Source organism: Anopheles coustani, chromosome X (genome assembly GCF_943734705.1).
Source record: "Anopheles coustani chromosome X, idAnoCousDA_361_x.2, whole genome shotgun sequence".
NCBI classification, from domain to species: Eukaryota; Metazoa; Arthropoda; class Insecta; order Diptera; family Culicidae; genus Anopheles; species Anopheles coustani.
In genome coordinates this window covers 8676925-8693994 of record NC_071290.1, presented here as the reverse complement: position 1 = coordinate 8693994, position 17070 = coordinate 8676925, and the positions used below count along the sequence as shown (strand labels likewise).

General features: G+C 50.5%; 3 protein-coding genes across 3 annotated transcripts; 2 read left to right on the top strand and 1 right to left on the bottom strand.

Annotated features, from left to right (window-relative positions):
- Positions 1-222: 222 nt before the first annotated feature.
- LOC131269010 (proton-coupled amino acid transporter 1-like) lies at positions 223-2964 on the bottom strand. Its single transcript, XM_058271318.1, has 6 exons — positions 2756-2964; positions 1589-1739; positions 1312-1521; positions 778-1232; positions 532-707; positions 223-461 (listed from the first exon to the last, which is right to left on the bottom strand). Exons 1-6 carry the CDS (start codon positions 2962-2964, stop codon positions 223-225), a joined length of 1440 nt encoding a protein of 479 aa, XP_058127301.1.
- Positions 2965-5492: 2528 nt separating this feature from the next.
- On the top strand, positions 5493-9819 carry LOC131269009 (uncharacterized). The gene is made up of 2 exons (XM_058271317.1): positions 5493-8695; positions 9225-9819. The coding sequence occupies exons 1-2, from the start codon at positions 5493-5495 to the stop codon at positions 9817-9819; spliced, it is 3798 nt and encodes a 1265-aa protein (XP_058127300.1).
- A 4223-nt stretch (positions 9820-14042) lies between these two features.
- LOC131269008 (uncharacterized) lies at positions 14043-15067 on the top strand. Its single transcript, XM_058271316.1, has 3 exons — positions 14043-14162; positions 14234-14590; positions 14663-15067. The coding sequence occupies exons 1-3, from the start codon at positions 14043-14045 to the stop codon at positions 15065-15067; spliced, it is 882 nt and encodes a 293-aa protein (XP_058127299.1).
- Positions 15068-17070: the final 2003 nt, after the last annotated feature.

Genomic DNA, 17070 nt, shown 5'->3' with positions numbered 1-17070 from the left:
CTGAGGGGATGTTTAGATAATCATCAAATAATGAAAAACTAACTAACTAAATGCTAACAAAAAGACATCTTACAGTGCGAAACAGACACATTGCTTGGGTCAAGGAAATCAACCTTGGCCAAAGAATCAAGCATAACACAACCACTTTGTAATACGAAAACTGTAGGGGGCGAAGTTGGCGATTACAAATCGATTCCACATCCGGTACGTCCGTCGATGGGGTTAGAAGCTTTTGATAAGTGCCAGCATGCTCTCGTACGTCCCCGTGACGACACCGATGCTGGCGATGAGCAGGATAAGCCCGTTCTTGGCCCACACGACCCCCGGCAGCCGTCCGCCAGGGGCGGCCAGCAGCGTCAGCTCGATCACCGGCGGAAAGATGAGTGCCAGTGCGGTCGAACAGAGCGCCCCGATGAGCGAGATGAACGCACCGAGGTTGGGGACACCTTCCGCAATTAAAACTGCAATGGAAGTGAAGGGCGGAGGATGAGTGTGACTGTGACACGGTGCAATGGGGGAGCGATTCCGTACAGGTGAGGAGTACCATGACCACGCGGAATAGAAGCTCCAGCCGGACTGGATGCCGCTGTTCAGGATCGAACCGCCTCCGGATGGCCGGAAGCATGATCTGGATGGCGATGAAGAACTGCAGCGCGTACCCGAACAGGATGCCGGTGGAGATCATCACCTTGACAGCTTGCGCTAGCCTGTAGGAAGAGAAACGGGGATCTTGGTGAATGTTGGAGGAATGGGAAAACCGTAGGCCGGATCTCATACAGGTCACCCTCGGGGAGGTTAAGCGTGAGGCTACCCTGCACCGTATCGCCCCACTTGAGGTAGCCCAAGAAACCGGTGGTGGTGAAGAGCAACGTCACCACGGTCATGCCCAGGTTGAGCACACCGAGAGGGCGTGAGAAATCGCGCGGACGTTGCATGGCGTTCTTGAGCGGCAGCACCAGGGCGATTCCCTCGAAGGCGAAGATGGCGGTGCCAAAGTAGAGCGGTAGGGTGCGCCAGCTGCCCACGAGGGGACGCGAGCCAACGAGCGGCGGCAGGTCCTGTACCGCGTAGTAGTAGGTGATGCCGATGCCGAGCACCATGCAGCTGTTGCCGATCGTCATGCACCAGGCGAGATACTTTAGGTTGGTGATAAGCGCAGGCAGCATCGTCGGCAGCAGGATGATCAGCATGTGCCAGTGTACATCAAAGACAACACCGTAGTAGTCGTAGATCTAAGCGTATGGACGAAAGGGACATGGCCGATCAGTGACAGGATGGCTTGCAACGTGGCGTAGCGTAGGGATACCTCACTTGCTTCATGTTAGAGCTGATAAATACAAAGTACACGCAGCACAGACCGAGCTGCGTCACGCATATAAAGAAATTGACGGCGGCATGGAGCGTCCGGGACCAACGGCGCAATGGCTCGTGGCCGTGGGCGAAGCAGAGTCCAACCGTTTCGGCAAAGTCCGGCATAGCGGCGAGCTTCAGCTGGCGTTGCATCTTTCCGGCGCAGTTTATCTGGGGAATTTGGAGAAGACCTGACGGTTAAGACATCCGTTAGGGGAGCGGCCTATCCTCACAGTACCAGTATATGCTCGCTGTGCACCGAAATCACGCCGAGGAAGATGGTCAGGATGGGACTGAGCAGTAGTCCACCGTTTCTGAAGGCGTCACCCATCGCGTACAGGCCCGGTCCCACGTTTCCCTTGAAGATGTGCATGATCGTCTCCAGGTACCTGTCGAAGAAAAGCGTCAGTATGAGTAAACACTACTCTGCATTTTAGTACACGGTACTACATCTGTTTTGGATGGTACTAATACGGTCGAATTATTTGATGTTATTCTTTTCTATGAACGATGAAGCGATAAATGAGATGTATTCTTATGTTTTTCTAGATTCTGTAGAGATTTTAATATCTCTTTTGGGTGCCAAGAAATGACTTCACCCTTGCAGTGTCATCGTTTAACGTCAAATTACATTCATTATAGCTTGGATGTAAACATGAATGTAAACCGGAAGCGACTACCTTTCGAGTTTCATCCAGTATCAATCAATGAAGACTAGAAGACTCCTTCAGATGCATCCCAGCTCCGGAGATACCACGTCTGACTTGCTAGCAGCAGCATTGTCAGCTCGAATTGCTTGAGAACCGGTCTCGGTGGGACAGCTTTAATTTATGAATTAAATTTTTATGCATGTGGGATGTACATTGGCATTCTTCACACGATTGCACGATTTAAACACCGGCGAAGTGTTGTTATTTTCGGCACCATAGCGTTACCAATCCCTCGCTGCGTGTGTGTGTGGTACAACACACTCTGCCGTGACTTTGTATTTCCCACGGACACACACGTTGGGGGCCATGCATATTAATAGTTTCCGAAGAAGCGGGAAGGTCCGGTTCGCGTGTTTGCAAACTCCCATACGGCGTGTCGGAAGAACTTCCCGAGCATTATCAGGCCGGCGGTCCGGGTGAGGTATCGGCGGTGCGCGACAATTTGAGAAAGCAAAACCCCACGGGGTTCGCCTCTCACACGCACGGTACGCATGCTCGGAGGACGCGTCTGCGAGAGCTGATAAACAAAATCCGGCACCGGATGGGAAGCACTCTCCTGCTTAAGTCTGGTGGAAATTCATCATTCTACGACACCTGTCGACCGCTTGGTGGTAGGTGATATGCGTGCAGCATTCAAGATTAGCTGAAGCACGTGGTCGATAACATGAAGAATGGGTACTGGGTCATATACTTACGATGTAGGATGATCTGCCTGTAGCCCATGGCCTCCACCTCCTTGCGGAGCTGCTTCGGATCGTTCGTGCTCGGCCGACTTCACCGTCAGCTGATCCGGCACACTGTCGGCATCGAACGAGACGTTAACGAATCCTGCCAAACCATTCGACTCCTGCAGCTGGATAGCATCACCCTGCCCGCAGACTGGTTCCTCAGCTTCCGGATTCATAGTCTTTCCCATGACTGAGTTTTGCTACCCTCTCTCTCTCTCTCTCTCTAACGCTGACGACGAAAATCGCGATCAAAACAGAACGGGAACTAACTGGCAAGCGACGCCGATCAGTTGTTTGCAGGCGCCACACGGCAGTATTTATAGGCGCACAGATGCTCGAAACGCACACAACCGCCACACGGGCAGGGAAAGTTGTCGAAACCGGTTTGCTCTCGCTGGAATACTCCACCGCCGCACCTGAGGTTGAGCGTTGTCTGCCAAGCGCGATTGTTTGAAGCTGACCTGGATCTGCTGATTGCCTTTGTTGGTTCACTGTGTCATCAAACTATCTGCGTTCCCGCCAGCGATGCTAGTCTCTCTCTCTCCGAAGCCCCTGGATTCCTGAATAGGTGACTTTTTTTATCTCCGCCGAGACTCCAACGATACGGATCGTACACCAAGATGGCGGGCACAGCAACCCGTTCTCCACACGGTCCACGGTTCCACCGATGACTGACGCGGCTGAGCCAGGAGTCGGTATCTCTGGCGCACGTCTGCTGGCGCGCCCGCAACAGTATGCGTAATGGCGGCTTATGTTCGGCGACCCAGCGGCTTCGGTGCACGTAGTGGTAGTGGACACACGTTCTTGGCACATTGTCACACATTTCACCGCGCCGTGTTTGCGTAAACACACGTGAAATGGTCCGCGACACTCGTGCCGGCCGCTGCTCGTGGGACCCAACCAAGAGGGGGGAGGGGGGGAGTGTGTGCGAAAAACCATACCAATGGGCCGGCGCACAATGTGGGAAGATTGTGCTAGTGGCTAGGAGCATCCCGCCATCGCGCTCAGTGACCCTGACTTTGGGATGAGGTTATGAAACCAATGCCCCAGTCAACCACCCCAACGATGTCACAACACGTGCGCCTACTCAGATTTTCCCAGATTGCTGAAGCGGTGGAGGGGCTGGGTGCGGGGCTGCGATTTATTGTTGTTTTTCTTGCTAGCAACGCAGAGGGTCACGAGCTAGGCGCCAACTAGTTGGGAAATCACCAATAACTTGTATGAATACCACGTCTTAGAAACATAAAGAGAAATCCCCGGCGTAAATGGCAAATCGAGAAAAAAAACGGATGAATTAAAATGCCTTAGCTGATCGCAAAACCCTGATTTTGAAGCCGGGAACCGGAGGAATCCACTTAGGGTAAATTGAGGCAATATGCACCTTCCTTAAGCGAAAAGCAAACATTTCTCACAGTCAATTGCAGGACAATACTCCAAATATTCCATAACCGAGCAGTACCAAAATGACATTAAAACTGTCAAATTGCTACAGAAACTGTCATTTTTAAGAATACTCTTCTAAATAACCAGAACTGATTGGGTTAGTCCCACCCTATTTATAACTATCAGAGCCATTTATGAAGATTTTTCAGTTTTAAAGCATGTATAGTTACAAAACATTGGAAAATGTTATACTATTTTTTTCACCTTACGGTTTTTTCAACCACCACATATATTGTCTGTGTCTGAGGCTCTATGTCTGATTCTCTGAAATGGGTGAGTTAGACAATTTAAAACAAATCTAAAGTATTCAAATTATGCAAACTATTCCTAAGTATTTCAAATTAAATGTACAGTATAACCACTGGTAACCAAATATAGTGCATATTATCCCACTTTCCCCTACATTAAAAAAAATCGGATGCTTTGATCGGAGGAACGTTTATTCCATTCCCAACGCTAATTAAATTTCCATTATTATCAGTGTTTGCACCAAGAAAAGCAAAGAGAACACAACCCGCTTCTATTCAAACGATAATTTGGAGCAATGAAAAACTGCAATGGAGCCGTAACGCATCACGCATAGCCGCATTACCTGCGGTACCACTATTTAGCCGGATCGGATCAGCTATCATTGTTTGCATATCATTGTCACAAATCATCGTTCGGGGGGGAGGGAAATTTGTTTAACTTTCACTCCCACCCGGCGTTTGTTTGTTTGCTTTCGTCCGCGCGGAAAATGGCTCTCGAGAGTTCTCTACGGACTTGGTGACTGTTACGCTTCGGTGGTAGTACTTTTACTTGCACCCTGATTATGATCGCTTCGGGTGGCGTTCCGGTGACATTCAGCCGAACCCAGGCCCAGTTCTGATTGGATCCAGCCAAGCGCTCACTCTTTCCGGATCGTTAGGCAATGGCTCCGGGAGTGGAGAAGATGGCTCGGAAATTGTGCGGCTCGGTGTAGAGTGCAGTAATGAGGCTTGTGCAAGAAAGACCCGACTCGGCGAAAGAATGGAGCAGAAGACGGTGTGGCCAACTGGAGCATGTCGCCTTCAGTGCGAGTGCAAGGTTAAGTGCACCTGACGGTAGCGCATGATACCGACTGCCGGTGGAAACTTTTAGGCCAGTGGAGCGCCACAGTTCAGATCACACACGAGGTTACCTGGCACATCTTGCCACAGGAAGGTTGACGTTGTCACCAAGTTCAGTAGCCGTTCTTCCTTCGTTCAGTGCAGTCGCCAGGTGGTAGTTCAGTGATTCCAACATGGGCTGGGGTGATCGTCTCGTCCTGGCCATGTTCTTGGGCGTGTTCCTAGGGCCAGACGGAGCGCTCGCGGTTAGTGGAATATACGTGAATAATCAGAAGATTGACAAGTTCGAAGCGGACCGCATCAAGCTGCTTCACCCGGCACGACCCTCGCCCAGCATCAATCAACCACCGTCGTCATCAGTGGGAAAGAACGAACTCCTGACGAAGGACAACTTCACCAACGCTCAGCACTACTATCAGTATCTCGTGGGAGCCAATCCAAGTAGCTACATCGACCTACTGTGGGGTAGGAATAAAACACACTTCCCGTCGTCGCTCCGTGTTGGCGCTCCGTCGCTGGGCTTCAACTGGCACTCCGACGACGAGCAGTCGTCAATCAAGAACACACTCAACAACTCTAGCCCGGTGTACATTGGGGATTACCAACGCGTCCAGCTGCCTGTTTTGCTTCCGAGTACGAGCACGCGCGCTCCAACCTTAAGACCGAGCAAGCGATTCAAGAAGCGACCGAAACCAAAACCTACCCTTGCACCCCCTCCAGTTCAGGTGAGTTCCGGTGGGAAGGACGAGCTATCACCAGAAACGTTGGCTCTGCTGAGTCGCTACTACTCGTTCAGCTGCACGCTGGTTCCGAAGCAGCGAAGCCAGCTGGTGGCAACAACCACGATGCCTCCGACAACGACACGCAAACTGAAGACGCGCCGACTGACCACTCAGCGACCGACAACGGTGATGACTACCTCACGCCCGATTACTTCGTCCAGCACCGGTAAGCGCAAGAAAACGACCGTCTACGTCGACCCACCAGTGATCAACAGGATCGGTGGGATGCTTGAGTCGGTGTACAACTTCATGGAGAACGCCCTGACGAGCACGGAGTACGTGCCGGATTCGAAGGAGGCTGGGGCTGCTGGAGTCAGCAAGGCAGATCCACAGGACCAACTCCGTTCCCTAACCGCAGGTAGCACGAAGGTAAAGCGCAACACACGCAACATCACGTCAGCAATATCGGACATTTTGACAAGAATAGGAGGAAGTACGGAGCTCGACTCCGACATTCGTAGTACCAGCTCATGGGAAACGACCACAACCGAAAGTTCGTCGGAGAGCTCTAAGCGCTTCACACCGGACCGTGTGACTATCTCCGGACTACCGACGATTGTTAGCGAAGGCAACAAAAACAAGATGACCACGAATATCCAGGTGACGAGTGAGTACACGGCGGCAACTCCACCTACCGTGCCGGTGCGTAAACCCTCAAGCTCAAGCGACGAAAATGACGAAGACAGCAGCGAGGAAGAGTCGGAGGAGGACTACTTCGGTGGGTTTGATGGATTTAGCGAGGACGACGAAGAGGAGGATGATGATGAAGATGACGATGACCAGAGCAAGGATGGTGACAGTGAAGAGTTGGGTCGTCCCGGTGGCCAAGGGATACTGGTGAACGATAAGGACTATGATGACGACGATGAAGGTGGGGCACAGGCTGGGCAGCCGGTGCGTATCAAGCGGGTAAAGAAGCGCCGCCGTAAGAAGCGACCTGCGGCCAGCTACGAGGACACGGCTGAGTATAGCGACGAAGACGATGGCTCGTCGGACGAGGAGGGCGAGTACGACGATCGAGACGAACCTTCCGGAGACGATGATGAAGAGGATGACGATGACTACGAATCCGGAGAGGCTCCCGATGATGCCGCGGAAGGATTTTTCGGCGGACTGTTCTCCACCTTCGGGCGCTTTGTACGTTCGCTAGGGTTCGGTGGAGCGGCACGCGGCACCCCCGAGGAGTATGACGACTACGATGAGAGCGGTGGGCGTAGTACGACCCCGCGGGTACTTGACACTAATCGACGACCAACACGCAGCACCTCGAACGGGGCCGATGGTCCGGCGACGCAGATTGAGCGTGACCCGGATGTGACGTCTCCCGAGCGAAGTCCTCCATCTTGGCTAAACCTACCGCCGTCGTATCTGTTCAACGAGATCGGCGACGATCCCGTCGAGGTGCCGGTGCAGGAGGAGCTAACCGTGCTGGAAGCACCGGTTCCTCCTACTCCCGAGAGTCCGACAAGCGTCGGGACCAGTTCGAGCTGGTTCGATTTGATGATGCCTTGGGATTTCTTCAACCCTTGGACGCACGACGATGCAGAGAATCTGGTGCAGGAAGCGATCCTCGCCACCGAGGTACCAGTAACTCCAGCAGCACCAACTCGGCCACCTGAGGTGGAAACAAGTACAGCCAGTGCACCTGTCGCTGGGTCGAACTGGTTGTCACAGTTCTTCGCAGGCTCACCGACACCCACCAAGACTCCGAAGCCACGCCCGAAACCTCCGAAGGCGCCTCAGGCGGAACAACTCGTTGCGGCTTTGGCGCAGTACCTCGTGCATGCACGTCCCACGCCGCCATCAACGCCGAAGCCAAAGCGCAAGAAGTCCTACGCCGGCTATCAGCTGTGGCGCGTTTCCGTGCAGGGCAGTGAGCATCTCCAGCGGCTCGTCGACTTCCAGCGGTCCCCCGAGGGGCTTCAGCTGCAGTGGTGGAGTGGACCTTCGCTCTACGAACCCACGGACGTGCTCGTGCCACCGGGAGCCGTCGCCGAGAACTTCCACGACTACCTGCTGGAGGACGGCGTGCAGTACGAGCCGACGATACGCGACCTCGGCAGGGCGATCGCGTACGAGAACCCACGCATGACGCGTCGCGAACAGATCGAAAACGAGGTACTCCATGGTCACCCGATGACCTGGTTCCGTTATCATCGATACGCCGACATTGTCAAGTATCTGGACTACTTGGGACGGCGCCATTCGCAGCAGGTGCGTCTGCTCCACATCGGGCGCTCCTACGAGGGTCGACCTCTAACGGTGGTTCGGGTTTCGTTCCCACCGCCTGCCAGGCGCTCGTCACGCAGTGCGACCAAAAAGCGTCGACCAGCGGTCTTCATCCAGGCTGGCGCTCACGGCCATCAGTGGATTGGGCCGGCTGTAGCTACTTGGTTCTTGCAGCGCCTACTGGAACCGTCCAACTCCACGGCGGAGCAGGAGACGATTCGAGCGTACGATTGGTACGTGCTTCCGGTGGCCAACCCCGACGGATACGAGTACAGTCACGAGCACGATCGGATGTGGTCCAAGAGCCGCTCACGTCCGGACCATCGCCCTCAGCCAGGCTTCGGGCAGACCCTGCTGACGAGCGCGTAGGTATCAGTACTCAAGCACCGGGTCTTTGTGTGCATCACTCAATAGGTCTTCCATTTCTCCCGATCAAATCAGAATCGAGAGGATACCTTCTCAATGTATAAGTCAGTTATCGAGTTCCATGCCTCGACAATTGAAGCTTTCAGGCCATAAGTACTTGAAGGCCTTAACCTGAACATATGCCCATATTGTGTAAACCAAAGGATTCTAGTCTGGGCTAATGAGAGGCCTAATGTAATTGCTCAAAATTCTATGCGTTTCTTCAGCCTCTTCTCCTTCTTGGTACTTCCTCATAATCGCCATTACTTTGGATTCCAAACTCTGTGGCGACTGGTAACTCATTTAGTCACTCTTGGGATTCGGAGCGCTCTTTGAGGTTGTAATCTCTGTGACGACTATGAAAAATAGAAACAAAACCTATCCTTTGAGGGTCAAGTCTATCATTCCAATGCTAAGAGTCGACGTACTCATTCATTCGTACTCAGTACGCTCATCAGTAGTACCTTTCTTCTCCGACTCGCCCATTAGGCTCAGCTGGTGGAGTAATGCGCAGACGACGACGTCTCAGGACCGTGCGCCGGAGACCTGCTACGGCGTGGACCTGGATCACAACTGGGCGCATCGCTGGCAGGACACAGCCGAGTCGTCGCGCAGTGAATGCAGCGCCAACTACGCCGGACCGACTGCCTTCTCCGAGCCGGAAACGCGCGCCGTCCGTGACCTTCTGCTGACGGGTCGCGCCCGGAACGTGAGGATATTCCTGTCCCTGCAGGCGTACGGTCAAACGCTCAGCTACCCGAGCGACGGCGACGACTCCTCCACGCGCCACGGGGCCTACGCGTTCGGGGATGTGCACGAGATGGCAGCCGTCGGGCTGGAGGCGATGCGTGGAGCCGGCGGTGAGCTACCGTACACTCTCGAGCGGCCAGGCTCAGCGAACCGTGGTCCCGAGCGGGGTGGAACGGCGACGGGATACGCACGATACGCGGCCGGCATCCGGTACAGCTACACCCTGCGCCTTCCCGATACGGGCACGCACGGGTTCCTCTTTCCGCCGTCCAACATCATCAGCACCGGCCGGGACACCTTCGAGCTGATCAAGGGCATGATGGACTATAGCTAGTCCAATTAAGAGTATTTTATAAATTTATTTATTTCACAATGTTTTTAGATTAATCAGACGGGTGCTCTTAGATAATAAAACCTCCTAGTGATGCGATAGCTGTACAGCGAAGTTGGTTCTATGAGTTTGATGTTTAAAAATAACGAATCTTCTAATGCCTACTTCTAAAAGCTACACTGCACAGTAGGCGATTGCCGGGAAAACAATTTAAGAAAATGATTTTTCGTGTTTGGATATTAACTGTCAGATAAAATTACCCTTATTAGATGAGGACTTTAACTGTCATTTCTGCCCCAACTTATACTGTCAAATCGCGTTTGACAACAACATTCTTTCCTCAAAATCGGAGCATACCTGATTCCATTTTTGACAGCTAAAAAGACTGGGCAAAAATGACACTTAAAGTTCTCGTCGAATAAGAGTATAATGGGAGGGTTACTATGTAACATATCAGAAAAAAATAAGAGAGCATTCGGTAGGCCATTTTCCTTTCTCATCTAGCACCGGATTTTGACACCAAAAGGGTATTGTTATATAGATAAATCTGTATGAATGAAGGTTTCCCATTTCACTGAGCAGTATCCTCGCTGAACGTAGTCGTGTTACCTGTAGGGATATAATTCTAGCATCAATATGGAACTTCTGAGCCCCACCATCTCCTAGAACCATGCGTTTGTCATGGCTTCAAGTAAAAAACTGAAAGAAAAATCGTGTGAAAATGTGAAAGTTGAATCAAACGGTGATGTAATTTATCTGCTCGAACTTATTATACATTCAAGTTAATATTTAGACGGTTCATTACAGCTTGCTATACTAAAATCGTGTTATTAAGAGTTAGTGTTCTTTGAACTTTAGGCTCAAAGATACTAGGCGTCTCCATCGCAAAATTATAAAGTAGTCGAAGTGATGATAAATTTATTGTATTGTTAGAATGTTGTAGCCGATAGCAGTGTTTAGTAATGTTGACATACCCAGACAGATCATTCCATATTTATAATCCCAAAGTGAGTTCACATTGCAATGTGTTACACATTTTACATAACATTATATTTATCTCTAAATTTAAACCAGAGTCATTTTTCTCTCATAAGCAGATTTATTGAGAAGGATTCTCATATTGTAGTTTTAGACCGTTCCACACATCTGAATTCTAGGGATACTCCTTTCTCTTTAATTACTGTTTAGTCTTCTCAACAACCGTTGCATTTGTAGAACGTGTTTAATCTTCCTTTGAAATTGTATTCAACTTGATTTATTTAGTATTTTAGATCTCTAGACCTTAATGAATCTTCAAATATTCACGAATCTATAAGATTTGCCAAAGAATCATGACTTCAGTTGTTGAGAAAACATTTAATTCAATTCATGGATCAAAATACGAATCACTAAACTCTAATTGTGTGAACGTAATGCAAAATATAACATACTTCTTCGTTGTGGGAATCATTTTTCTTCTTGTGTGGAATATCGGAATATACCTTGGAAATGCATTGGAAAAAGTTGAACATTAATCTTAATTCCGCCAACTACATCCAGGCTGCCCACTGTGCACTGCTCTTCAGGAAAGCTTCGATAAAGGAAAGCGACAGAGCTTACGGAAATGTTTCGCCCGAATACGGTAGAAGGTTGAAATATTTCATTGAAAGGACATTTGGAAGTCACGGTCGGAGCTTTTGCGAGCGGAAGCTTTTCTCCCAGCGGCAATTTGGAGCCTTTTTGGAGTCCTGGCGTTGGTGACGGAGGACTCTCGTGGGAAATGACTTTGTCTTAGCTTTACTTTTTTGTTGGGTTTGTTTGGCCAAAGAAGAGCGGAATCGAAAAGAGTTGTAGAATCAATCCGCAGTTTTCCACCAGTGGGAAATGGCTGTACTTTTGTAACCCGGAGGGGGGGAATGGAAAGCTGAATTAAATGTTGATGATGACGTTCAACGAAACGTTTAATGCTGTGGAAAAGAGGGAAAGCTCCGGAAAATCAAATCAAAACTATGTTTAATTTACAGCCAGAACGCACGCGGCCTTCCCATTTCCTTTTCGCTCAGCTGTCCCCGCTGTTTGTTATGTTTCATAACGGCAAGTTTTTTGGGACATTTAAAAACCTTCCCTCCCTCACACCCTGTCACCATTTTTCCTTCGGAACCGTACCGATGTGAGGTTATGGTTTGTTTTGCGGCGAAAAGAATGCATGCTGCGGAGCGGATGGAAACTTCGACTACTGCGCTTTGCGTGTCGAGAGTCCATTCGAACACACGACCAGACGAGGAAAAGCCCCACCCCCCCCACCCATCCTCCCGCTAACTAGTGACGGTGTGCCAAAGTTTGCGCGTCCCTCCCGCCTGCGCTTCCCGGTCTGCAATTCCGCAGATGTTACCACAAACCCGAATTGTTCCGCTTTCGCTTATCAGACCTCCATCAAGCGCCCATTAGGGTTATTAATACCATTATTATTGGAAACCACTGCCGGGCGCACCGTTCCAATAGGAGGGGTTGACCCGACATTTCACGATCGGGAAGACGCTTACCCACGTCTCGGCGAACTCTGAATTCGAAACCCGCTAGGGCCGCTCCCTCTCCACATCTCCGACGCGTGTATTAATCGCAGTAATACGTTTCCATTTCCACAGAGCCGCGGAAAAATCGTCCATCATGCTGGAGCTGATTAATATATTGGGGACCCACCGAAAAACCCCGACATACACCCGAAAGCGTTTGAGGCGAATTTTCCGACTAGAAGTTGCAGCTAGATAGAGCTGTCGGCAAGGCCAAGTTAATCACGACTGACGATTGAGCGGGAGGGGGGAAGGGTTTGATGTGGAGTTACACCGAACCTACGGCTCTCAAGCCCGCACCCCGCGAGACTAGGACCTTTCCACCGCCGCACGGCTAGCTCAAAAGTTCAATCTAACAGCACTTAGGTTAAGTTTACGGCTGCCGACTTGTCGAAGGCAGGAAGAAGGAAAAAGGAATTGAGCACAGAAAAAGAGAACAGAATCACAACTCTGCGCCATGCATGTGTGTGTGTGTGTGTTTTGGTAAGGTACCACAATATTTGCTGATGTGAGGATGGCAGGCAAAAATTGGTGAAATACAGTCAGTACCAACTTTGGGCGCAGTTTAGTTCCTTCAATCGCACAGTGGGAAGCTGGTGTGGAACAAGTGGTCATAAAGAGATTAGGTGAGAATCGGCGGTTTTTTCTCGATGTTTTGTTCCACTTAACAAAACATATGCAACGAGAAGATTGCAATTGTAGTAGAAGTGTTTGGCTTCACTAAATAAGTTATTTATCAAAATGTTAATGTACTTTTATACCTAAAGTTAGGTTACCTACTATTATGTTGTAACATGCCCCAAGCTATTCCTTCTATGCTTGAAAACTTGAAATTATCAAAAGTCTTAATATAATCAAATGGCTTATGTGTATTACTAAGGATACAAAATGACATTTGATTGAAACAAACCAATTTGTTTGGAATTTCAATACAGTCTACTTGCTCATATAAAATGATCCCTTGTCATTTTTCATCCTCCTTCGTTGCAATTATCCTGTTTGGTAAAAGGTCTGTAACAATGTCGAGAAACAAAACTTTTCTATTCCTTAAGTAATCATGTTTTTACCAATTCAAATAACTCTTCTGAGCTGTAATTTGTTTGCTAGAAATTTTCGAATTCACATATTCGGCGGCATTCTAAAAGGAAAAACATCTATCGGTTTTAGTTAGTTTGTTTACTGTAAGGGAATGTAACTGTAATTTTTGTCCACCTTTTCCCCATTGTGATAATCGCTGGGAACTTCTGCACGCCGCTTTCATGATGGTAGGAGTCATAAGCTGTGTGAAGCATTGTTACGAGCTCGGTTGGAGAATCAGATAGGCAGGCGTCGCCTAAAATCGGAACTTCAGTGTAGCCGTGCGGGCGTAGGAAGTTGATGCATTGTTGTGATTTTCTTTTTTGCAAACTGATACCACGTACACCGTGCCTTACCGGTCGGTAAGGGTACGTCCTCGAGCTGCATGAAACTTTTCCAAACTCACATTATCCGCCCGCACCCAGCAGGACGACGACCGCAAACTCCCCCGGACGTGGAGGGCTTGGAAGTAAGCGAGCGTTTGGAAGTAACCACGCTCGGCAGAACCGGAACTTCAGTTTCGAACTTCAGTCCACATCGAGCGCGGGTCTACGTAACGCGCGAAGTTGGTGCAATCAGTAGCGGATATCGGAGCTTTCGATGGACCAACCGGACAGCGATCAGCCGGCCGTGGGTGTTACCTCAATGCGCCTGAGCTACGACGAGCTGCGGAGAACGTTGAGGCAATTCGAGTACTTCCGCCATTGGACCGAGGAGCAGGTGCGTTTTGTATATGAGTGATTCTCAAGGCGGAGATTATTACTGAAACATGCGTTCCTATCGTGCGTTAGATACGAGAGTGTAGTGTTCTGGCACAGGTGGTTCAGTATGCGCCGCACCAGACGATCCCATTGGAGCTACCGCTGCCATTCGCCTACCTCGTCCTCAGCGGCCAGTGTATGATACTGCAGTGTTTGCAGGTGGTGCGGGAGCCTGGCCAACCACGTCGACTCCTGGAGCTCGAACGTGCAGATCCCTCGCCTCAGGATAGCTGTCAGGTAAAGTCTGAGTCCCCTACGGAGCAGCTCGAGCAGATACTACACTGGCACGACACCTTCCGCTCGAGGGTAGCGGCAGACTCTTCCACCCCGGACATTGACACCACCGCACCTCCATACGATCCAGATCGAGCAGTCGCCTTTGTCGAGGTAAATAGGTTAAGAACTACTAAAGAGACTGATTGGCATCAGAGTTGTTTTGATTGGCTCCACTTTTGGCAGACTCCACCACCTGAGCAGCGTGTCGTCCATCACTTCTTGGACGTCGGCACGTTCCGGTGTGGGGCCGTGTTCGGTCTGGGCGAGTGTCACCAGCAACGCACGATCGTGGCCCGCTGCCGGACGCAGTGCCTGCTGATACCGCGCTGCTGGCTGTTCCTGAAGCGCCAGAACATCGGCAACACCTGGCAGCGGCTACGCATGTACCTGGACTGGCAGCTGCCGACGCGAGACGAGCTGTTCGGCCGGCTGCAGAGTGAGCGAGCCTGGTTGCGCTACCGTCGACGCCTTATCCGGGAAGCGGCAAAGCGTCCAAGCCGTACCCTGCCTGCCGACGTTCCCATCATCTGTCGCATCGCCGAATCGACACTGCCCAGCCTAAGGAAGCCAAGCCGGAAGTCTGCCTAAGGACCCCGATCCCGAGGACATCTGGAACCTGCGTTACGGCCTATGCCTCACCATCCCTCCCCGAACGTGAAGTGTGTAGCCTACCATCCCACCTCAGGGACGTCACAGATGATCACCCATTAGAGGTTTTATTTTCTTGCTTGCTTGTCACCGTTACGCACCGTCCTTCGTGAAAGTTAAGTTCACCAACTGGATGTATGGATGATGAAAATAGGTGAAACGAAAGGTAAACCTGGTGCTGGTGGGAACCCCGCGGTCGCCAGCCCAGTCTGGTGCGCCTCCCGAGACCATAAATTATGCATATGAGCCCACTTAAGCTCGGGCGGCGATCGAAACCCGCACGTCACCCGGTACGCACGGCCTCCTTAGCCGAGCTACAGCTACTGGCGACATTCACGCCACGCGTAAACAATTGTGTGCAAGAGGATTCGAATTTGTAATCAAGCTGAGATGACGATCCTATATAGATGGGGGGGCCCTCCAGCCATAGGGAAATTAGCACAAACACGGTTCGTCGCGGCGGGTAGGAGAGAGAGAGGGAGAGATAAAAGCGAGAGAGTTTGACAAACACGTGACCCAGGCGTGTGTGTGTGTATATTACGCAATGTGCCGCAACAATAAAGGCACACTAATGGCGCATCCAGAGACGCATAGCGAGATACCGATTTTGGGATGTTTAATTTGAGCTTTACCTAGTTTAACTGTCATACCGGTCTGTTGGGCAATCGGTCAAGAAGTTGAGCGGGAGAAGCTGGCGGATGCCTCTTCGACCGGGAGTAAACAGCGTTGCTACCGCGACTATCGTTTCCGAAGTGGAGGACATCAGAAGATGCACCTGCTATTGATGACTTCATTTACCAGCTAGGGCAAGGGTTGCCAAACTGTCCTCCCCATATCTAGGTCCGGAAACACTAGATGACGCTTCCGGGAACCGGACCTACAACTGTCTTTAAGCTCCAAAAGCTCCAACATCGTAAACACCTGGTAAAACCTGATCGACGAGTGAAACTAGGATCATTGCGGCACGCTACGTTAACTAATTCGGTTGACATTTAAAGCCTCATCGAGTCAGCTTATCCGCGATAGTCCTGCACTAGTGTACGGTCAATGCCTCGCAGCTAAAACCTCAGAACTCAGCCCCTGCTTCGTGCGTTCAGCGGATTTACGAAATGTGGTCTCGTGTGGTGGCGAAATTCGGGCACTGCGTCCAAAAACCGGTGCAACTTCGGCTCACAGCAATCGCCCCTTAGAAACTCTCCTATAAGCGCTCGACAGGACGGTAGCCACCGGTGGTTCCTTCTTGCCTGTGGCCCGTGGTCTAGTTTCGGAGCAACACAAACAGAGAGGCTTCTGTTTCATTCCGAAAAACCGGTCCCACAATACCCACCCGATCCATCAACCAGGCTATAGGCTTCGTTTTGGGGACTTTGCCTCATTTCACAGCCGCGTGAGGCTCCTCTTGCGGCGTCTCGCTTTATTACATTTCCGACTTGCCGCGCGACATAACTTGATTTATCCATTATTCGGCGAGCGTCTCTTTGGTGACCGACCGATTACGGGTTCACATTAGCGCCGAAATTAGTGGAATGATTAACACCGGCCGATGCATGCGAGAACTCGCGCGGTGGTTTATGCCATCCGCCCGAAATAGGTACACAGGTGATAAAAAGCACATGTAACGGTAACATAAACCACGCTACTAAATGATACGTAACATCCATCCGTTGTTGAATGAAAAATAAAATATAAACACGTAGTATGCGTACTTCTTCTTTGGCACAAACGACCCAACAGGTGAGTTGAAGCGTCTCCTTCTATGGTTAGTTGGATGACATTTATTTAATTAGAAAATAATCCCTTATGCTACGTCTAGAAGCATGTGAATGTATGGTAGATTAATGAATATAGTTTAACCTCTTCCTGTCTTTCCCTGCAGCTTTTGGTTCGAATCGTCATGTGGTGGTACATTTATGTAAGTTTTCGTAACATCGTACGATTTGTTC